This window comes from Erpetoichthys calabaricus, chromosome 3 (genome assembly GCF_900747795.2).
Source record: "Erpetoichthys calabaricus chromosome 3, fErpCal1.3, whole genome shotgun sequence".
In the NCBI taxonomy this organism is placed as follows: Eukaryota; Metazoa; Chordata; class Cladistia; order Polypteriformes; family Polypteridae; genus Erpetoichthys; species Erpetoichthys calabaricus.
This window is the reverse complement of record NC_041396.2, coordinates 15,397,112-15,420,864: the sequence shown is the minus strand read 5'-3', so window position 1 is coordinate 15,420,864 and position 23,753 is coordinate 15,397,112. Positions and strand designations below refer to the sequence as shown.

The window sequence follows — 23,753 nt, the reverse complement described above, 5'->3', positions numbered from 1 at the left end:
ATTTGATGGACAGCCTGCTTCAAATCATCCCATCGATTATCAATGACATTCAAGTCAGGGGACTGTGACGGCCATTCCAGAACATTCATCCCTCTGCATGAATGCCTTTGTAGATTTCCAACTGTGTTTTGGGTCATTGTCTTGTTGGAATATCCAACCCCTGCGTAACTTCAACTTTGTGACTGATACTTGAACATTATCCTGAAGAATTTGTTGATATTGGGTTGAATTCATCTGACCCTCAACTTTAACAAGGGCCCCAGTCCCTGAACTAGCCACACAGCCCCACAGCATGATGGAACCTCCACCAAATTTGACAGTAGGTAGCAGGTGTTTTTCTTGGAATGTGATGTTCTTCTACCTCCATGCAAATAGCTTTTTGTTATGACCAAATAACTCAATTTTTGTCTCATCAGTCCAAAGCACTTTGTTCCAAAATGAATCTGGCTTGTCTAAATGAGCATTGGCATACAACAAGCGACTCTGTTTGTGGCGTGAGTGCAGAAAGGGCTTCTTTCTCATCACCCTGCCATACAGATGTTCTTTGTGTAAATTGCGCTGAATTGTAGAACGATGTACAGATACACCATCTGCAGCCAGATGTTCTTGCAGGTCTTTGGAGGTGATCTGTGGGTTGTCTGTCACCATTCTCACAATCCTGCCCATATGCCGATCTTGTGTTTTTCTTGGCCTGCCAGACCTGCTGGGTTTAACAGCAACTGTGCCTGTGGCCTTCCATTTCCTGATTCCATTCCTTACCGTTGACACTGACAGTTTAAACCTCTGAGATGGCTTTTTGTAGCCTTCCCCTAAACCAGGAGACTCAACAATCTTTGTTTTCAGATCTTTGGAGAGTTGCTTTGAGGATCCCATGCTGTCACTCTTCAGAGGAGAGTCATAGAGAAGGAAGCACAACTTGTAATTGACCTCCTTAAATACCTTTATATCTCCTGATTGGACACACCTGTCTATGAAGTTCAAGGCTTAATGAGCTCATCCAACCAATTTGGTGTTGTAAGTAATCAGCATTGAGCAGTGACAGGCATTCAAATCAGCACAATGACAAGGGGACCCACATTTGTGCACAGCCAGTTTTTCACATTTGATTTAATTTCATACAACTAAATACTGCGTCACTAAAAATCTTTGTTTGTAAAACACCGCAGTACTCAGATGTTCCTAGGAAATGAAAGACATACCACTGTTATCTTTTTTGTTGAAAGTAAATTATTATGCAGGCTGAGAGGGGGTCCCAAACTTGTTCATATGACTGTACATCTCTTTAAATGAAAGTCTGCAGTGTGCACTTTAATCACAATATCTGAATTGTTTGATTTGTAATTTTAAACTGTGGAGCCGAGGGACAGGTCGAGGAAAAACATGCCTGTGTCCCAAACATTATGGAGTAACATAATGTAGTAAGTGTGAATAGCACATTTCAAAGGCAATCAACATTAAAAAAAAATATTTACAGGCCTGAAGACAGCAGACATGTCATTTGAGATAACCTGAACAGAGGTGACACTCAAAGCCACCGGAGAGTAAACACTCAACATCCTACAGTGAAATGAAAATCACTCGATACGTCTACTGTCTGCGTGAAATTGAGGCACATCACTGTGTGGCCTCAGCACAGCTTACAACAGATGCGCCTCCATGAAGCGTGCACTTACTTTCAGGCTCGCTTCTAGTTTTCAGATAAAAGGCAGAGAGGTCTACTTGGTAAACAAACCCTCCTAATTCATCAAACATTTTCCAGTGTACAAGCACAGCTCTTGGCGAATCTTCGTGACAATTTCTTCAGGGAAAGTGACAGGTTCTGTCCAACAAAAGAAGTCCACGACACACCTGCAGGGCATTTCTTGCTACTTCTGGTCCGCTTTTCGCCATGTGAAACCAAACTAACAGGAGATTCAAGTTAAGTCAGGTTGGGGAGCATGCAGTGGTGCAGTGTTCATCACACAATGAAACAGATCCACCAGGCCGACACGCGGTCCAGTCCCACCCTCCATAAATGACCGTCTGTCTGCAACAGCCAGGTGTTACATGGATGTCCCCTTGGCCTGGTCCAGCCACCCGGGTTGTCAACAATGAGGATCACAGTCGGGGTAATCATGCCACATGGCCGTAGTGCCGTATCTGACGCTCCCTCACAATGCAGATAATGTGCCTCATTCGAGACTCCATGAGAACACAAAGTCAAACTAGCGGTACCCAAGGATTCTCTGAAGAGACACACATGAAGGAGTCCAGTCTTCATCTCAGGTCACTGGATAGCATCCATGTCTCACAACCATATAGCAAGACAGGACAAGACTCTAAAGACTTGGACCTTCGTCCTTTTGCATAGATATCAGGAGTGCCACACACCCCTTTCCATTGACCTCATGACCCTCCCATGCTCTCCCAATCCGTCTACTAACTTCACAGGAAGAGGCACCAGAGACATGAATGTCTCTGCAGAGGTGATGAGGTCGACACTCTCATCACAGACAGTCACACTGCTGATGGCCGTGCCCAAGAGGTCATTAAAGTCCTGGCTGTTGGTTTTTATCAGGACAGTCGCAAGCCCAGACACTCAGACCCCCGGATCAGAGCCTCCATTGAAACTAGCTAATTAAACATCTCTTGAATCGGCAGAAAGCAAACAAACTGGGAGTGTGAAAACCCCTTCAAAGATTCTTCCCACTACTGAGAAGTCCTGAGTCAAGAGAACTGTTATGGTGAGAGCTCATCTGGTGGTTGTAAGAAAGGACAAAGGTGGAGAAAGAAGTATAGGAGGTGTAAAAGAATGTGCTAGGTAAGTATGGTCATCGCGTCATACCAAGGCACACATTAGCTTCTGTATTCTTTTGTGTTTTGTGCTTCCTCCCCATGTGTTAATCCTCCCTTATATGGTAGACCCCCGCAAAGTCGTGGTTCAGGGTTCGCGGACTCAGTCGTTCGCGGATTTTTTCTTAGAACCTAATTATTAATTGTTAGCAGAAAGCACAAAAATCCTCCGCAATTTTTTATGGCTTTTTTCGTGGCAATATTGTGCTGTAGAGAGAACAGGAAGCAACCGCTAAGGGAAACACGGTTTGGGATGGTGAAAGTAGCCAATCCGAGAGCGTTATTCATTTCTCCTTGCTGCTGATTGACTGCTGCCCTGTGACGCGTCTCCTGGTGAGTGGGTTTACCACCGCTGAGGGAAACGCGGTTTGGGATGGTGAAAGTAGCCAATCCAAGAACGTTATTCATTTCTCCTTGCTGATGATTGACTGCTGCTTTGTGACGCGTCTCCATCTGAGTGTCCCCGTGTTTACCATTTTGTTATTGTTTTGTTATTTTTAAACGCACACGATGTCATTGAATCACCCTGCACCGTCTAAGGCTTCTAGCACTAAGCCTAAGTGCCAGAAGAAGTTTAAAACACTCCAGGAGAAGGCTGAACTGCTACTGAACTGCTACTGCTGCAGTAGCGCGCCACTATGGCATTAATGAAAGCACAGTATGCTACATAAAGAAGAACGAAGCAGTGATCTGGAGTACCGTATCTGTAAGTTTCTGTGATAGTGCCAAAAAGGTAACGACCCTAAGGAATAAAAATATCGTCAGGATGGAATCTGCCTTGGCACTGTGGATCACCGAAGAACATTCCCTTGGATGGTAACATCATCCGTGAGAAAGCACGGAAATTGTACCAGCAGTTCGCTACAGGAGACAATGTAGCAACCTCCCATCACAATGTTCCTGAAGCCTATAAAGAAAAGTCAGCACGAAACCCCACCAGAAGAAGACCTGTCCAAAGATACGACTCCTCCTGAAGCGCCTGATGAAGAGGCGCCACCCGAAGAGTTTTGAATCCTCTGCATCGTACTGCACAGCTACTTCATCATCATCATCAATATCATTCATATCATCATATGAATATATCAATATCATATCATCACCGTACATTTTACTGTATTTTAATTAAATGAAATTATTATGTATTTACTCTACTTATAACAAAGAAAACTACAGCGCATACCAAAGAAAACGCGCTTGCATGAATTACAATACGTATAGCGGTAACCTCAGGATTTTACATTTAGCACCACGGGAGACATAGGAGTACAGTACTGTACAGTATACGGGTTCACCTTTCCATTCTGTTTTTAGGTAATGTATTAAGCTGAGTTTGCAACAAAATGAAAGTGCTTTGGGGGCATACTGTATTTAGGGTTGAAACTATAAAAATAGGCATTTAAAAGTCGTGGTTTTTCACAATTTGCAGGTGCTCTAGGAATGTAACCCCCGTGAATTTTGGGGGTGTACTGTACATCCATCCATCCATTTTCCAACCCGCTGAATCCAAACACAGGGTCACGGGGGTCTGCTGGAGCCAATCCCAGCCAACACAGGGCACAAGGCAGGGAACCAATCCTGGGTAGGGTGCCAACCCACCGCAGTGTACTGTACAATACGTCTTATTTTTGTAATAAAACCACTTGCTGTATCATCCTTCTGGAAATCTTTGGTCTTACTTGGGTTTGGGGACAGCTAGGGGTAACCCCATCGTGTGTAACGTATAATCCATTAGGATGTTTGATACACCTACTATCCACTTACCTTCATTAGCCTCTGGCTTTGTGTTCTTAATGTAGGCTGAGAACTTAGCGAAAATGTCATTGCCAGCAGTGTTGGACTCCCGATTTTTAGCTGCAAGCTTAGGGTACCTGCAAGGAAAAACAAAAGCAAAATGGTAGTGAGATGTAAGTGCTGTGCTGAGGAAACAAACCACGCTGAGCCAAAAGCAGAAGGTAGGTCTGAGATCCAATTCAGGTCAGAAATGGACAGGAGATCTTCAGATTCTAAGACACCATCATTGACGTGTGGAACTCTTAACCGTTAAGATTGATTCAGTTAAAGCACGGTTTCTTAAAGTATGGGTCGTAACCCAAAGTGGGTCATGGGTGGGCTTATTGCTGGGTTGTGATTCACAGGTGTAATCCATGGATTTGCTGCAGGCAGTTTAAGCAATCAACATTGTTCTGTTATGAATGTTGGAAGTGATTCTCCAGGTGGGACCACCCACCCGATCTGACGTTCGTAATGGACACTAAGAAAGGTAAGATAGGCTCACGTGAAAAAAAAAATATTAAGAATCACTGAGTTAAAGTCTGAAGTGGAAACAGAAGGGTTGATGACACAGAAAGAACTTCAGTGGTCCCAAAACTTCATTCCATTCGAGAAATGACTGTTGCAATTATTTTCAGATGAGACATCAAATTGGACCTGGGTTCGCTTCTCGTGTCCTCCCTGTGTGGAGTTTGCATGTTCTCCCAGTGTCTGTGTGGGTTTCCTTCGGGTGCTCCGGTTTCCTCCCACAGTCCAAAGACATGCAGGTTAGGTGCATTGGCGATCCTAAATTGTCCCTAGTGTGTGCTTGGTGTGTGGGTGCATGTGCCCTGCGGTGGGCTGGTGCCCTGCCCGGGGTTTGTTCCTGCCTTGCGCCCTGTGCTGGCTGGGATTGGCTCCAGCAGACCCCCTGTGTTAGGATATAGCGGGTTGGACAATGACTGACTGACTGACATCAAATTGGCAATCATTGTCTTGCCAGAGTTCCTCGAGATACTCCAGCATTTCTTGGGTCCTCATGGACTGAAGGAGAGTCCTCTGCAGCTCAGTCTTACAAGAGGACAGCATAGTTTAAGAGACATGAGTTGTGGTTCTCTCACCTTCAGGGCAGGTCTGCTGACCAGTAAAGTAATTCCTTGGGTTAACCCTACATGAAGCCTTTAAGAAGGGAACAATGGAGCTCACAGTGTACTTCACACAAGTTCACGAAGCTGTAGACACACGGTGACCCAAGATGTCACAGCTTCCCTGCTTGCAAAGCGTGTGGACAACCTTGGTTCCAGCATTCACATGCATCTTTATATAGTTAGACACCAGGGACGGAAAGGTCTCTGTTAGTTTGTCTTTAGTATTTTGTTAATTTGAGTCCTCCAAATTCCTACAGTCATGCGGCAATTTACGGTCAACTGAGTTGAGGCGATTCATACTTACAGCCAAGGACCACAGGAAAACAAATAGATAATACTATTCTAGAAATTGCCAAAAGCAGCCACAGTAATAAATCTTTTGCTATTATTATTATTACTAGGGGGCTTCACTCGCTAAACCCCTCTCCTGCACTACGTACCAGCGTACTGTCGCTCACGTATGTGGATTTCACTTTAACCAAAAAACAAATCTTTTAATTCTCGTGGATACGCCTCTTCATTGGGAGGTAACACTACTTCTCCTTGATGGCAACACGAATTAGATGATCTGCAAGTCTCTGACTTAAAGTTTAAAGCCGAAGAATATCTACATACTTCTGTCATATCACCGATGTCCATATATTCAATCTCTTTTCACTTTTATCTTTTCGTCAATATCGCATTGAATTTTGATTCCGTGATTGGAATTACATCGGGACAACGCAACGTATAACTGCCCGTGAGTGAATATCGTTTCTTTCTCTCTACACAAACTGTGTCTGACAATAGCATTCACACAAATGAGAAATGTTTGAACCGTGTGTGCGGTTGTTAATGTTTTAGATGTGGGCAGATCTTTTCCAAATCTCTTTGCAAAAAGTTTTGTCTCGGGGGGCTTGAAATTTTCTCTTACGGGATTTCACTTTCACCAAACAACAAATCTTTTAATTCTCGCGGGTATGCCTCCTTATTGGGAAGTAACACTACTTTTCCCTGATGGCAACATGAATTAGACGATCTACAAATCTCCGACTTAAATTTTAAAGCCAAACAATATCTACATACTTCTGTCATATCACTTATGTTCATATATTCGATCTTTACCTTTTCGTCAATTGAATTTTGATTCCGTGTTTGGAATAACATTGTGACAACACAACGTATAACGTATGAGTGAATATCGTTTCTTTCTCTCTACATGAACTGTGTCTGACAATAGCATTCACACAAATGAGAAATGATTGAACCGTGTGCATGGTTATGTGGGCAGGACTTTTTTAAATCTCTTTGTATAAAGTCTTGACATTTTCTCGCGCGGGATTTCACTTTTAGCAAACAACAAATCGTTTATTTCTCGCGGATACGCCTCTTCATTGGGAAGAAACACTACTTTTCCCTGATGGCAACACGAATTAGGCAATGTACAAGTCTCTGACCAAAAGTTTAAATCCAAACACTATATTTGATCTCTTTTCGCTGTTCCGTTATTTCACTGAGTAATAATTTCCGTTTGTTTGCACTAATGCAATTCTTACTATCATTTTTTTGAGACTTTCGGATTTTTGTACTTCCATTATCTCTAACCTGCTCTGCATGTGTACCGCACCAACATTTTTAAATTCTTTACAATGTTCTACTCTGTCTTCTACTCTTTGTCTTTTATTTCCGGCCCCGGGCCGGGTTACATCTCTTGGCGCAAAAGTCTCATCTCGTGGGACGTGAAAGTGTCTCTCTGAGAAAATCACGTCTCGTCTCCTTCCAAGATTTTATTATTTATTATTATTTCTCATGGTTTCATATGTTTTCTGAATCTTGGAGGGCTCTTTAAGGTTTATTTTGGCTGGTGTTGCTCCACATGGCTGATTGCTATGTATGCAGACCACACTGCCTTCCTGACACTTTTGTTTCTCTGCTTTCACGGCTGAGAACTTTTGCCCTTTTAAAATTTACCGACAGCCCACTGACAGCACTTGCAATCCACCCTCTCAGTGAAACGAGCCTGATCAAGGTCCCCTTTGGTGAAACAAGCTCATTTATAAATAGGGAGACATATCGCACATGGGTGATCACTTAGGCGACCCACAACGACTTGCTTGCAACCCACCACAATCTACTCAAGAACCAACAATGGCAACCTGTAACCCACCAGTTGAAACCACTCACGAACCAACAACAGAGAGACGTGACCCCCCGTCAGAGTAATCCAGTGTCTGAGAAACATTACCTTACACAGAACTGATGTGTGCCCACTGATATGCAAGAATTAGTTTGTGCTCCTCCATGCCGGCTGTTAAAGTAGGCAAACTGAGGACGCACAACAGACCCGTACACTTTGTGTCTGACCAATGGCGAAACGGCTGGACCCCAATGGAGCCATAAGTTGGCACATGACTGTATTATTACATAAATTAATAAATTACATTTTTGTTTCATTTTGGATGCAGTTATGATTTTGGGTTTGAGAGGACTCAGGAGCCGTCCTTCAGGTCAACACCCCATACTCATGGCAGTGGAATATTAGAAAGTAAAAGGAAATCAAAACTGGCAGCTTTTAGTGGCCAAGATGGCCGATCCATTTCCATGTGCCAAAAGCAGCTAACCATGCCATCTACACCTCTTCTCATTTTCTACACCTTATCCACACTGTCCCACACCCATAGAGAGAACCACCGATGCCACCTTGTGGCGGTGAGGAACCTTCACTGGGTAAGACGTACTTTGGGGGTGCAAGGACTTCTTCCAGAAACTCCTCTATTTTGTTGACATCTGTCTTGACCTCTCCATTGAAGGTAAGGAATGGGGGGTGAGTCCCAGGGGCCAAATTGTGGAGGTCAGCAGGTTTCCTGAAATAGAGAAACAGTTTAGAACACTTAAGGTCTGGCATAGGTTTATTGGTTTATTATCGTCACATGTAACACATTACGGCACCCCAGTGCCATGATAATGGCCTATCTGTTGGGCAGGACTGTGTCTCTGATGTGGATATGATCCGGCAGGTACACCTCGGACTATAAATACAACACCAGGTCATGACACTTGCAGACATTCTGAGATGATTACGCACTGATAGGGTGTATTGGGAAAGGGAGTGACACAGAGGAGAGATGCCAGGGGAGAACATTGTTTCTTAGGGCAGAAAGAACTGACATCATCCATTTTGCTGTTGCTAAGTTACAAACGCAGCAACCTGAGGCGCTTGTGCTAATCGCTGGAGACTTTAACCATGTGACGCTGGACAAAACATTACCTGCATTCTCCCAGTATGTGGACTGTAACACCCGGGGAAATAAGACTATTGATTTACTGTATGCAAACGTTAAAGACGCATACAGCGCCACCCCGCTGCCTGCGCTTGGGAAAGCAGATCATAACCTGGTTCTGCTTCAGCCTCACTATAAACCAAAAGTGAGAGTCCTACCTGTAACCACACGATCATTCAGGAAGTGGACCCCGGAGGCTGAGAAGGCTCTGAGAGAATGTTTTGGAGCTACAGACTGGGATATCCTGCAGGGATCTCATAGTGAGAACATTGAGGAAGTTGTTGACTGCACTACTGACTACATCAACTTCTGTATGGACATTGTAGTTCCAGTAAGAACAGTATGCTGCTATGCTAACAACAAGCCATGGATTACAAGTGACATCAAGGGCCTTTTGAACCAGAAGAAAAGGGCTTTTAAAGACGGTGATCAGCATGAGCTCAAGCGCGTGCAGAAGGAACTCCGAGTCCAGCTCAGGGCGGCGAAGGAGCAGTACAGGAGAAAGCTGGAGCAGAAGTTGCAGAATAACAGCATGAAGGAAGTGTGGGATGGGATGAAGATCATCACTGGCTGCAGCTCGAAGCGGGGTGCCACCATCGAGAGAGACGTGAAGAGAGCAAACCAAATGAACAACTTCTTTAACAGTTTTGACCACCCTAACCCACTCTTACTCTCACCTCGGAGTACTGCACCCTCCACACATCCTTCTGCTGATACCAGCATAGGAGAAACATCCCCACCCATAATTACAACAGCGCAAGTGAGCAGAGAGCTGAGGAGACTTCGTGCCAGCAAAGCAGCTGGTCCAGATGGAGTATCGCCACGACTGCTGAAGGTCTGTGCATCGGAGCTGGGGGGTCCTCTACAGCGCATCTTCAACCTGAGCCTGGAACAGGGGAGAGTCCCAAGGCTTTGGAAAACATCTTGTATCACCCCCAGTCCCAAAGGTATCACGTCCTAGTGAGCTGAATGACTTTCGGCCTGTTGCTCTGACATCACATATGATGAAGACCAAGGAGAGGCTGCTGCTTCACCACCTTAGGCCACAGGTTCAACACGCCCCTTGACCCTCTGCAGTTTGCATATCAGGAGAAGGTGGAGCAGAGGATGCCATCATCCATATGCTACACCGATCCCTCTCTCACTTGGACAGAGGCAGTGGTGCTGTAAGAATTATGTTTCTAGACTTCTCTAGCGCCTTCAACACAATCCAACCTCTGCTCCTTAGGGACAAGCTGACAGAGATGGGATTAGATTCATACCTAGTGGCATGGATCGTGGACTATCTTAAAGACAGACTTCAGTATGTGCGTCTTGGGAACTGCACGTCTGACATTGTGGTCAGCAACACAGGAGCACCACAAGGGACTGGACTTTCTCTGGTCCTGTTCAGCCTATACATCGGACTTCCAATACAACTCGGAGTCCTGTCATGTGCAAAAGTTCGCTGATGACACTGGTATCGTGGGCTGCATCAGGAATGGGCTGGAGGAGGAGTATAGGGACCTAATCAATGACTTTGCTAAATGGTGCGACTCAAACCACCTACACCTGAACACCAGCAAAACCAAAGAGCTGGTGGTGGATTTTAGGAGGCCCAGACCCTGGATTCTGGAGGGAGGTATTGTTGACCATTCTTCATACAAAATCTCTCCAGTTCAGTTCAATTTGATGGATAGCCTGCTTCAAATCATCCCATAGATTTTCGATGATCTTCAAGTCAGGGGACTGTGACGGCCATTCCAGAACATTGTACTTCTCCCTCTGCATTAATGCCTTTGTAGATTTCCAACTGTGTTTTGGGTCATTGTCTTGTTGGAATATCCAACCCCTGCGTAACTTCAACTTTGTGACTGATGCTTGAACATTATCCTGAAGAATTTGTTGATATTGGATTGAATTCATCCGACCCTCAACTTTAACAAGGGCCCCAGTCCCTGAACTAGCCACATAGCCCCACAGCATGATGGAACCTCCACCAAATCTGACAGTAGGTAGCAGGTGTTTTCTTGGAATGCGGTGTTCTTCTTCCACCATGCAAAGTGCTTTTTGTTATGACCAAATAACTCCATTTTGTCTCATCAGTCCAAAGCACTTTGTTCCAAAATGAATCTGGCTTGTCTAAATGAGCATTGGCATACAACAAGCGACTCTGTTTGTGGTGCGAGTACAGAAAGGGATTCTTTCTCATCATCGTGCCATACAGATGTTCTTTGTGCAAATTGAGCTGAATTGTAGAACGATGTACAGACACACCATCTGCAGCAAGATGTTCTTGCAGGTCTTTGGAGGTGATCTGTAGGCTGTCTATGACCATTGTCACAATCCTTCTCATATGACGCTCCTGTATTTTTCTTGGCCTGCCAGACCTGCTGGGTTTAACAGCAACTGTGCCTGTGGCCTTCCATTTCCTGATTCCATTCCTTACCGTTGAAACTGACAGTTTAAACCTCTGAGATGGCTTTTCGTAGCCTTCCCCTAAACCAGGAGACTCAACAATCTTTGTTTTCAGGTCTTTTGAGAGTTGCTTTGAGGATCCCATGCTGTCACTCTTCAGAGGAGAGTCAAAGGGAAGGAAGCACAACATGCAATTGACCACCTTAAATACCTTTATATCTCATGATTGGACACACTGGTCTATGAAGTTCAAGGCTTAACGAGCTCATCACACCAATTTGGTGTTGTAAGTAATCAGCATTGAGCAGTGACAGGCATTCAAATCAGCACAATGACAAGGGGACCCACATTTCATATTTCAATTTCATACAACTAAATACTGCGTCACTAAAAATCTTTGTTTAGAAAACACAGCAGTATTCAGATGTTCCTAGGAAATGAAAGACACACCACTGTTATCTTTTATGTTGAAAGGAGAGTCAATTATTACACAGGCTGAGAGAGGTTCACAAACTTTTTCATATGACTCTATCTATCTATCTATCTATCTATCTATCTATCTATCTATCTATCTATCTATCTATCTATCTATCTATCTATCTATCTATCTATCTATCTATCTATCTATCTATCCCATTTCATATCCATTAGGAGTTCACTCTGCCTCATACAATTGCCTTATATAGCTTTCCATTTTCTAAAATGCTCATCCAGATCAGGGTCACAGGGAGCCCCTCCTATCTTACATTATAAGGTCCAAGGCAGGAATTGCTCCTGAACATCTTGCCAGTACATATCGAGGCCATTTTAGAATCCCCAAATAATCCAACACACACTTATTTTGGGCTTGAAAGCACAATCCCCATAGACATGGGGAAAACATGCAATTCTGCACAGAGAGTTGCCCAAGCTGGCATTTATTTAAATCTGGATCTGTGAGGCAAGAGCACTAGCCAATGTCCCACTGTCCTGCTCTCACATCTTATTACTTTCACAATTAGGCCTGCCTGTTCATTGACTCAAACCACCTGCTCCTCCAAACAACCAATTATGTGAGTTGGACTCGACACGTATAACATACAAAACGTGCTGTGGTGGTTTAGTTGTTCTTCAGGAGTGATGAGTGAGACAGGCAGGTTTCAATTTACATGCAGCTTTGTGAAACTGACACTAAATTATGTTTTGCTGGTAATTCTGAAATTGTGAAAGATGAGACTCTAATTAAAGAGTTTTTTGGATTTTTAGGGGGGGGGGGTGTTTTGTCACATAGTGTCCTAGGGTGACCCTACTTTCCCTTTAACACTCCTTATTATGTACTGTAGATCTGAACAGCATGCCCCAAATTCCATTAATATATATACAGTATATATATATATATATATATATATATATATATATATATATATATACATATATATATATATATATATATATATATATATACATATATATATATATATATAAAACCCTTGTATATCAGGATTGACTACTATTGCACTTAAGTATTTCCCCATTTCTTTTACATCTGTAACCCCAGACAACTAGACAGAATACCAGTACAGGCAGAAGAAAAAGTTCAGGATTTCTTCATCTGGTAGCAGAGTGAAACGGCTGTTTATTAAAACAGACTTAATGGTAGAATGGTCAGTCTGTCTGTTTCAATCGCATTGTGCATTTATGGACCTTTGCTCAGAGAGTATGGCTAATATCTGTTTTTTTCCATACATCTTGTTGCCTTTTTTCATTCTCCCCCTTACAGTCTTCTTTCTTTGTGCTACTTGTTGCCTTGTCAGACATTCCAGCCCTGTTGTGTACGCCAGATGACGTAACGCACAGACTCTTGCCACTCAGTTTACTCTCTTACATGGGCCACTTGTCTTTGTTCATCAGACATTTTTGCCGTGTTGTGGAAGCCCAAGAAAAGTATGCCCAGGTACAGGCACAGATGCCGGATGAATGGATGTCTTATTACTTTTATATATAGCGTTATGTGCATGCACACAGGGGACTCTGGTGATGATAATTTCCACCTCTCCAGGGGTTGGCACTCAGGGATAAGGCCTTCTCTTTCTCTCTGTACACAGACTGGAAGATTGATGACTTTCCCGCTGGTGACATCACTTCAGGTGTCTGCCCACCTGGAGCCACCTCTTCTTGCCAGAATCTCTCACTGCTGGAAGAACTGCCATCTTTGGTAGTCATAACCAGACTCCCATCTGAAAAGACAATTCTTAATACTCTTATCCGTGTTGTGTTATTCTCTTTTTGACATACGCGTTATACAGGGTTTGCCTACAGGTTCCCCAAAACTTCTTACTGTCTCTGCTTGTTTATTACAATAAGTTACAGCAGGGCCATCTTAATCTATGGGCACAATGGGCACTGGCCGGGGAGCATAGGGACCCAGGATGCTTCTGATGCCAATGTATGTTTTTGTTTCACTATCTAAACAGGAGCCCCAATGCACTACTTTCACGGGAGCCTATAATACACTTAAGACGGCCTTGGGTTACAGATAATATTCCCAAAGCAAGCAGAATACAAATGCTGGCAAAATAATAATGTAGCCTGGTTTGCGTTAAGCAACCAATACAGGTGCATCTCAATAAATTAGAATATCAGTCAGTCAGCCAGTCATATCCCAAACCGCTATATCCTAACACAGGGTCATGGGGGTCTGCTGGAGCCAATCTAAGCCAACACAGGGCACAAGGCAAGGGCAACAGCCCACCACAGGGCGCACACACACCAAACACACACTAGGGACAAGTTAGAATCACCAATGCACCTAACCTGCATGTCTTTGGACTGTGGGAGGAAACCCACACAGATACGGGGAGAACATGCAAACTCCACACAGGGAGGACCCGGGAAGTTAACCTCAGGTCTCCTTACTGCCAGGCAGCAGCGCTACTACTGCGCCACTGGGCCACCCAATTTGAATATCATCAAAAAGTTAATTTATTTCAGTAATTAAATTCCAGAAGTGAAACTCCTATATCATATAGATTGATTACACACAGAGTGATATATATTTCAAAGCTAGAATTTACGGCACACCTTCCCCCTCCAGGAGGAAAGCACGAGCTGGAATGGGAGCCGAATCTGCCTGAGCCGAGTCATTAGGAATTGCACACTGACACTTGTGTGCATTAGGCTTGTCGAAGAGCATTAGAATTGAATAAACGAGGCCTGCTGGTCTCTCTGTTTGTCTCTTTCCGTCACGCTATTGGAAGGCCACTCCATCCAAAGGCCAGGCTGGACCTGGTTGGGCCAGAGAGCGGTCAACATACTAAGACAAGAGAGCCACCTGGTAATCTAAGGATACAGGTGCATCTCAATAAATTAGAATATCATCGGAAAGTTCATTTAGTTCAGTAATTCAGTTCCAAAAGTGAAACTCCTATATTATATAGATTCATCACTCAGAGGACAGAAAGATATGGAAGAAGATGATCCGCTGTGGCAACCACTAACAGGAGCAGCCGAAAGAAGAAGAAGAAGATTGCACACTGAGTGACGTATTTCAAGCGTTTATTTCTTTTCATTTTGCTGATTATGGCCTACAGGTAATGAAAACCCATAATTCAATACCTCAGAAAATTGGAATATTGTGAAAAAGTTCCATATTGTAGACTCCTGGTGTCCCACTTCAATCAGCTAATAAACCCAAAACACCTGCAAACGGGTCCTGAGCCTTGAAATGGTCTCTCAGTCTGGTTCAGTAGGCCACACAATCAGACTGCTGACTTGACGGTTGTCCAGAAGACAGTCATTGAGACCCTCCCACCACAAGAAGGAGAAGACACAGAAGGTTACTGCTAAAGACGCTGGCTGTTCACAGAGTGCCGTATCCAAGCATATGAATAGAAAGTTGAGTGGAAGGAAAAAATGGGGCAGAAAAAGGTGCACAAGCAACAGGGCTAACCGCAGCCTGGAGAGGATTGTGAAGCAAAGAATTTGGAGGAGATTCCCAAGGAGTGGACTGCAGCTGGAGTCAGTGCTTCAAGAGCCACCACACACAGACACGTGTATTGGGGACGTGGGCTACAACTGTCACAGCATTCCTTGGGTCAACCAGAAACAACGTCAGAATCGTCTTACCTGAGCTAAGGAGAAAAACGGACTGTACTGTTAATAATTCAGTGGACCAAAGTCCTCTTTTCAGATTAAAGTCAATTTTGTATTTCATTTGGACATCGCGGTCCCAGAGTCTGGAGGAAGAGTGGAGAGGCACAGAATCCAAGTTGCTTGAGGGTCCGGTGTGAAGTTTCCACAATCCGTGATGATTTGGGGAGCCATGTCATCTGCTGGTGTTGGTCCTCTGTGTTTCATTTATCAAGTCCAAAGTCAGTTTAGCCAGACGTCTACCAGGACATTTTAGAGCACTTCATGCTGACAAGCTTGATGGAGATGCTGATTTCATTTTCCAGCAGGACTTGGCACCTGCCCACACTGCCAAAAGTACCAATACCTGGTTTAATGACCTTGGTGGGTATCACTGGGCTTGATTGGCCAGCAAACTCGCCTGACCTAAACCCCTTAGAGAATCTATCAAGAGGAAGATGAGAGACACCAGAGCCAACAATGCAGACGAGCTGAAGGCTCCTGGGCTTCCATAACAGCTCAGCAGTGCCACAGGCTGATTGCCTCCATGCCAGTAATTCATGCAAAAGGAGCCTTGACCGAGTATTGAGGGTGTACACGGACAGACTGTTCAGTAGGTGTAACATAAGTTTAATATGTCACTGTGCTCTGTAAAAATATTTTATATACAAATCTATATATATAATTCATAAGCCGCCGCCAGAGCAAGCAAGACACCCATGAAAGCACGCAGAATAAGCAAAAAGACACCCATGAAATCACGCAGGAAGGGGCGTGGATTCACTAAGCCACTGACAAGTAAGACACCCATGGCGCATGCAGGAAGGAGCCACGGCCACCAACTCTAAGACCATTGGATACGACGACAACTCGCAGAGCCACGCCCACCAACTCGGATGCGACGCCTCGGAAAAAACGCCGTCATTTATGTTCGTCTGTGCTAGAGTACACATGGACCTCTGAGCCACGTTGACTTTTCGGTTACGACGCACGACCACGTGCACCATCGCAAACTGTTTTACACGCTACATACAGCAATTCGCATCTGCGACAAACATGCGTCTTCTTAGATGGTCCTGCAGGAACACGGAAGACATTTCCCCGCCCATGACCAGGCGGTGTGTATGCTTCCGAGAACGAGGGTGGACGCGGCAGGACCATCTAAGAAGAGGCTGTGTATCGATATATATAATTCACTAAGCCACCGCCAGAGCAAGCAAGACAACCATGAAAGCATGCAGCGCTTTGAAAGCAGTCAACTCACAAAGCCCAGCCCACCAACTCACGCCCACCAACTCGAGCATGCGTCTACCCACGCTCTCAAGGCATTCACGGTTCCTGTTCATGTGCCCGGACGGAACAACTCATTTTCGTCTCTGCTACAGTACACATGCACCACTGAGCCACATTGACTTTTCATTATTCTTTTCGGTTTCAGCTGCATTTCCATATATAATCTACCAAGTCGTCCGACCGTGGGATACAAATGACAGAGCACCGCCCAAGAACTCGAACCGCTAGAGAGACACGCCCACCAACTCTAAGAGTACCAACTCTAATACACCTGCCCGCCTGACTGTTACCAGCGTTCACCGCAATGTACTGGAGTGTAAAACCATCACAACTATCAGACGCTGTCTATATCTAAGAAGATATATAGATACTCATTATTCCCCGGCATGCGTCCACCCACGCTCTCAAGGCATTCACAGTGCAACAACTCACCACACACAAATCTTGCTTAATTTGACTCAACACGGGAAACCTCACCCTGCCCGGACACGGAGAGGATTGACAGATTGATAGCTCTTTCTTGATTCTGTGCGTGGTGTTGCATGGCCGTACTTAGTTGGTAGAGCGATTAGTCTGGTTAATTCCAAAAACGAATGAGACTCCCTCCTGCTTAATAGTTACGCGATCGCCAAGCGGTAGGCGTCTAACTTCTTAGAGGGACAAGTGGCTTTCAGCCACGTGAGATTGAGCATTAACAGGTATGTGATGTCCGGTACTGCTCGCGCGCTACACTGAATGGATCAATGTGTGTCTACCCGGCGCCGACAGGCGTGGGTAAGCAGTTGAACCCCATTCGTAATGGGCACCAGGGCTTGCAATTGTTCCCCACGAACGAGGAATACCCAGTGAGTGCGGGTCATACGCTCCCTCTGAATACGTCCCTGCCCTGTGTACGCACCCCACCTCCCTCCTACTACCATGGTCAGGTGACTTGGTGGATTATATATAGAAAAGCAGCCGGAACCGCAAAGAACAATGAAAGGACAACGTGGCTCAGAGGGCGGGCACATGAGCAGGCAGTGCATACTGAACGATGATTGTATGTTGGTTTGTAGCATGCATTGTTGCAATATTACTTTTCTTGGTGGTTTATTACATTATGGATTTTGTAAATGTTCAATTTTGTCCCTCTGCTTAAAAAACATTAAAAAAGTGGCGTGATTATGCGCCATATGCTACGCCATGGGTTGGTATGCAGCGTGTAAAACAGTTTGTTTGTCGCAGATAATTTGCCTTTTACTTTTACATGAAGACAATTTCCTGTTAGATCGGCCTTTGCGATGACAATTAATAAGGCACAGGGCCAAACTTTCAACACCATATGCATGTATCTGCAAAAACAAGTTTTCAGTCACGGACAATAATTGTATGTTGCTCTCTCCAGAGTTCCATCTTTTCATTCACTTACTGTTGTATCCTGAAACCCACCCCGTTTAGACTACTATGTCTTTCCGGAAGTGTTCAGCCATCAATAAATAATTATGGGGCGTATGCCTGCAGGAACACATGCAGCGAGCGAGCGAGGCAGAGAGAGAGAGAGCGACACACACCCACACATACAGGCGCACACGACAGAGAGGGAGGGCTGGACGCATAAGAATAATAATATGGTTCTCAACTGTGACTCCGCAACATCTCAGTACGCAAGCTATATTAAGCGTCAACAACAAAGACTCGCTACACCTTAATCTACAAGTACTGACACTTATCCCTACCGACGAAGTAACTTTCATCAGCATGTCTTCTTCGTCACAGACGATCCCGCTTTCAGTCACGGACAATTGTATGTTGCTCTCTCCAGAGGTCTATCTTTTCATTCACTCACAGTGGTATCCACAAACCCACGCCATTTGGACAACTGTGTCGTTCAGGAAGTGTTCACCCATCAATACATAATTATGCGGCGTAGCATGGCTAGTATTTTATAAATCTTTTCTTTCCAATCACATGCACAGCTAATACAAGGCCAGATTTAGCACAGGGGCTCATCATTTAGAACTGCTAGGCAAGCATTAGAAGACAAGACAGGGACAACTGCGAAATGGGCAACGTGCACTATTACTGTGTGTCAAACTCAGCATGAAATCGGATCCTCTCTTTGCCTTGTTTGGAATGGCATGATTTACCTAAGTAAGGGCCTGCACATGAAGAAAGGGTATAAAGCCTTGGAACATTGCCCGGCACACCTTTGAAGCTGACGGACGGATGGGAGATAACATCATCTAAACAAAGGCGAAAATGGCAGACTCTACACATCGGGCCCCCACTCCCGAAGGTCTTGTCATGGCTTCCTTTGTCTGTTATGCCGAGTAAACCGTCATTAAAGAAAGCTAACTTCTTTCTCCTATGTGATTTCTTACCACTATATCACTAAGGGAGGGGTATCGCCTTTTTAGATTATATCTGTTTAGTTTCAGGTTATGTAACATTCCGCAATTACAAAAGAACTTATTCCAACAAGGGAACTAGCGCCCCCTGCTGGATACAGTAGGCCAACATTTCTGTATTCAAAATCATTTTTTTAATGGGTCTTATATAATATTCTAATTTTCTGAGATACTGAATTTTGAGTTTTCATTACCTGTAGGCCATAATCAGCAAAACAAAAAGAAATAAATGCTTCAAACATATCACTCTGTGTGCAATGAATCTATATAATTTACAGTATCTCAGAAAAGTGAGTACACCCCTCACATTTTTGTAAATATTTTATGATATCTTTTCATGGGACAACACTGAAGATATGACACTTTGATACAATGTAAAACAGTCCGTGTACAGCTTGTGTAAATTTGCTGTCCCCTCAAAATAACTCAACACACAGCCATTAATATCTAAACCGCTATCAACAAAAGTGAGTACACCCCTAAGTGAAAAATGTCCAAATTGTTCCCAGTTAGCCATTTTCCCTCCCAGGTGTCATGTGACTCGTTAATGTTACAAGGTCTCAGGTGTGTTAAATTTGGTGTTATCGCTCTCACACTCTCATACTGCTCACTGGAAGTTCAACATGGCACCTCATGGCAAAGAACTCTCGGAGAATCTGAACAAAAGAATTGTTGCTCTATATAAAGATGGCCTCGGCTATAAGAAGATTGCCAACACCCTGAAACTGAGCTGCAGCACGGTGGCCAAGACCATATAGCGGTTTAACAGGACAGGTTCCACTCAGAACAGGCCTCGCCATGGTCAACCAAAGAAGTTGAGTGCCCGTGCCCAGTGTCATATCCAGAGGTTGTCTTTTCAAAATAGACGTATGAGTGCTGCCAGCATTGCTGCAGATGTCAGCCTGTCAGTGCTCAGACCAGACGCCCTCCTCACACTGCATCAAATTGGTCTGCATGGCTGTCGTCCCAGAAGGAAGCCTCTTCTAAAGATGATGCACAAGAAAGCCCGCAAACAGTTTGCTGAAGACAAGCAGACTAAGGACATGGACTACTGGAACCATGTCCGGTGGTCTGATGAGACCAAGATAAACTTATTTGGTTCAGATGGTGTCAAGCGTGTGTGGCGGCAACCAGGTGAGGAGTACAAAGACAAGTGTGTCCTGTGTACAGTCAGGCATGGTGGTAGGAGTGTCATGGTTTGGGGCTGTATGAGTGCTGCTGGCACTGGGGAGATACAGTTCATTGAGGGAACCATGAAAGCCAACATGTACTGTGACATACTGAAGCAGAGCATGATCCCCTCCCTGGGCTGCAGGGCAGTATTCCAACATGATAACGACCCCAAACACACCTCCAAGACGACCACTGCCTTGCTACAGACACTGAAGGTAAAGGTGCTGGACTGGCCAAGAATGTCTCCAGACCTAAACCCTATTGAGCAAATGGAAGGTGGAGGAGTGCAAGGTCTCTAACATCCACCAGCTCCGTGATGTCGTCATGGAGGAGTGGAAGAGGATTCCAGTGGCAACCTGTGAAGCTCGTGTGAACGCCATGCCCAAGAGAGTTAAGGCAGTGCTGGAAAATAATGGTGGCCACACAAAATATTGACACTTTGGGCACAATTTGGACATTTTTCACTTAGGGGTGTACTCACTTTTGTTGCCAGCGGTTTAGACATTAATGGCTGTGTGTTGAGTTATTTTGAGGGGACAGCAAATTTCCACTGTTATACAAGCTGTACATGGACTACTTTACATTGTGTCAAAGTGTCATATCTTCAGTGTTGTCCCATGAAAAGATATAATAATATATTTACAAAAATGTCAGGGGTGTACTCACTTTTGTGAGATACTGTAGGAGTTTCATGTTTGGAATTGAATTACTGAAATAAATGAACTTTCCGATGATATTCTAATTTATTGAGATGCACCTGTATCCTTAGATTACCAGGTGGCTCTCCGTCTTAGTATGTTGACCGATCTCTAGCCCAACATGGTCTCGCCTGGCCATTGGATGGAGTGGCCTTGCAACAGCGTGACAGAAAGAGACAGACAGAGAGACCAGCAGGCCTTTGCAGGCCTCGTTTATTCAATTCTAATGCTCTTCGACAAGCCTAATGCACACAAGTGTCAGTGTGCAATTCCTAATGACTCGGCTCAGGCAGATTCAGCTCAACCTTGAAAAACTGAAACCTTCAACCCCCCAACCAAGTAGTCCATATGCCAGCCTGTTCATGTCCTATCTACCTGTATTCCCCCAGGCTAGCTGGCTTTCAGCTATGGGCTACCTGCATGCAGGACAGGTGTAAATAGTAAGATACCAGTATAAAGACGTCCTGTGATGGACTGGCGCCCCATCTGGGGTTTGCTCCCTGCCTTGCTTCCTGTGCTAGTTGGGATAGGCTCCAGCAGACCCCACCAACGCTGTTCAGGTCTAAGTGAGTTAAAAGATGACTGACTAACTGACTGAAAGACAATTTTACAAATAACAGACAATCTACAAAATATTTATGATGCTAGATATTACCAATGGGCGGCACAGTGGCGCAGTGGGTAGCACTGCTGCCTCGAAGTTGGGGGACCTGAGGTTCGCTTCCCGGGTCCTCCCTGCGTGGAGTTTGCATGTTCTCCCCGTGTCTGCGTGGGTTTCCTCCCACAGTCCAAAGACATGCTGGTTAGGTGGATTGGCGATTCTAAATTGGCCCTAGTGTGTGCTTGGTGTGTTTGTGTGTGTCCTGTGGTGGGTTGGCACCCTGCCCGGGATTGGTTCCTGCCTTGTGCCCTGTGTTGGCTGGGATTGGCTACAGCAGACCCCCGTGACCCTGTGTTCGGATTCAGCAGGTTGGAAAATGGATGGATGGATATTACCAATTTTTTGCTCTCCACTACAGGGTGGAAAACAATTTATTTATTTATTTTAGCATTTTATTGAATTTATTTAAAGCAAATAACATTCCATTTAAGCAAGTCAAATTGTACAGAACTAAGTTCAAGTCAAATCAACCCCCACCCAGGAGAAAGAGAGCTAGGCCAACAGAGAAAACTTTAAAAGTATGAAAAATAGATAAATAAATAAAATAAGATAAAAAAGAGAAGAGAATCCACTTACTCAATTTAAATGCTTATTTTATAATGTTATTAATTATGACATTTAACGCATGGGCATGCTGGGGGTCCCACGAGCATAGGGGCCCACATTTTTTCTGATGCCTATGTTATGTTTCTGTTTTGCTATCAAAACAGGGGCCCTAATGCTCTACTTTGCCTGGGGGCCTATGATGCTGTTAAGACGGCCCTGGGTTACAGATAATATTACCAAAGCAAGCAGAGTACAAATGCTGGCAAAATAATAATGCAACCTGGTTTGCGTTAAGAACCCAATGTACTTAGATTACCAGGTGGCTCTCTGTCTTAGTATGTTGACCACTCTCTGTCCCAACACGGTCCGGTCTGGCCTTTGGATGGAGTGGCCTTCCAACAGCGTGACAGAAAGAGACAGACAGAGAGACCAGCATGCCATTGCAGGCCTCGTTTGTCCAATTCTAATGCTCTTCGACAAGCCTAATGCACATACAGTAAGTGTCAGTGTGCAATTCCTAATGACTCAGCTCAGGCAGATTCGGCTCCCATTCCAGATCGTGCTTTCCTCCTGGAGGGGGAAGGTGTGCCGTAAATTCTAGCTCTTCATTTCACTTCAGCATATCTTCCAGGTGAGAAGGGCTCATAAAGAATATAAAGTGTCCCTGTCTTTGAAATTTGGAGATCATACAAATGATCCTCGTCAAACCGGTTGCAAGTGGATCAACCTTGAAAAACTGCAACCTTCAACACCCCCCCCCCCCCACCACCCACTAGTCCATATGCCAGCCTGTTCAAGTCCTATCTACCTGTATTCCCCCCAGGCTAGCTGGCATTCAGCTATGGGCTACCTGCATTCGGAAGTTTTATCTGATGAATGGACAGGCGTAAATAAAACAGAGGTGCTTATAGTGGGTCCATCAGCTAAAGCCTAAATTGGTCTTGGACTTCTCGACTCTTTTCTCTGTCTTTTGCAAACCTCAAGTCCGCAATCTTGGTGTTATCTTTGACAGTCACCTCTCTTTTGAGAATCAGATTAATTCTGTAGTCAAGAGTTGCTTTTTCCAGCTTCGTCTATTAGGTAAGATCAGGCCTTTTTTATCTTCTAAGGATCTTGAGAAAGCTACTCCTGCTTTTATCTTTTCTCGCCTTGATTACTGCAACTCGCTGTATTCTGGGATCAGCAAATCCCTGATATGCAGGTTACAGCTGGTCCAGAATGCTGACTCTCGCTTCCTGGTTGGGACAAGAAAGTCTGATTCTGTTTCTCCAATATTAGCTTCTTTACACTGGCTGCCTGTCAGTTTTCGAATTGATTTTAAAATCTTGTTGCTAGTTTTTAAATCTTTACATGGGCTTGCTCCTGCCTATTTATCTGAATTGTGTGCTTTACACCAGTCATCTAGAGTGCTTAGATCTTCTGGTCAGTTGTCTCTTGTTGTCCCTCGGAACAAGTGTAAAACTAAGGGGGACAGACAGGGCTTTGGCAGCCTCGCCTGTGGA

At 44.5% G+C, this 23,753-nt stretch overlaps 1 protein-coding gene across 4 annotated transcripts in view; it reads right to left on the bottom strand.

The window, feature by feature from the left end:
* The window catches only part of clic5a (chloride intracellular channel 5a), a 1,193,419-nt gene that overhangs the window by 11,720 nt on the left and 1,157,946 nt on the right, over nt 1–23,753 (bottom strand). For all 4 annotated transcript variants that reach the window (XM_051924446.1, XM_051924447.1, XM_028796400.2 and 1 more), the window contains 2 exons: nt 8,447–8,572; nt 4,594–4,700 (listed from right to left, as the gene is read on the bottom strand). In XM_051924446.1, coding sequence (XP_051780406.1) covers nt 4,594–4,700; nt 8,447–8,572 — 233 coding nt within the window. The remainder of the gene's footprint in view (nt 1–4,593; nt 4,701–8,446; nt 8,573–23,753) is intronic.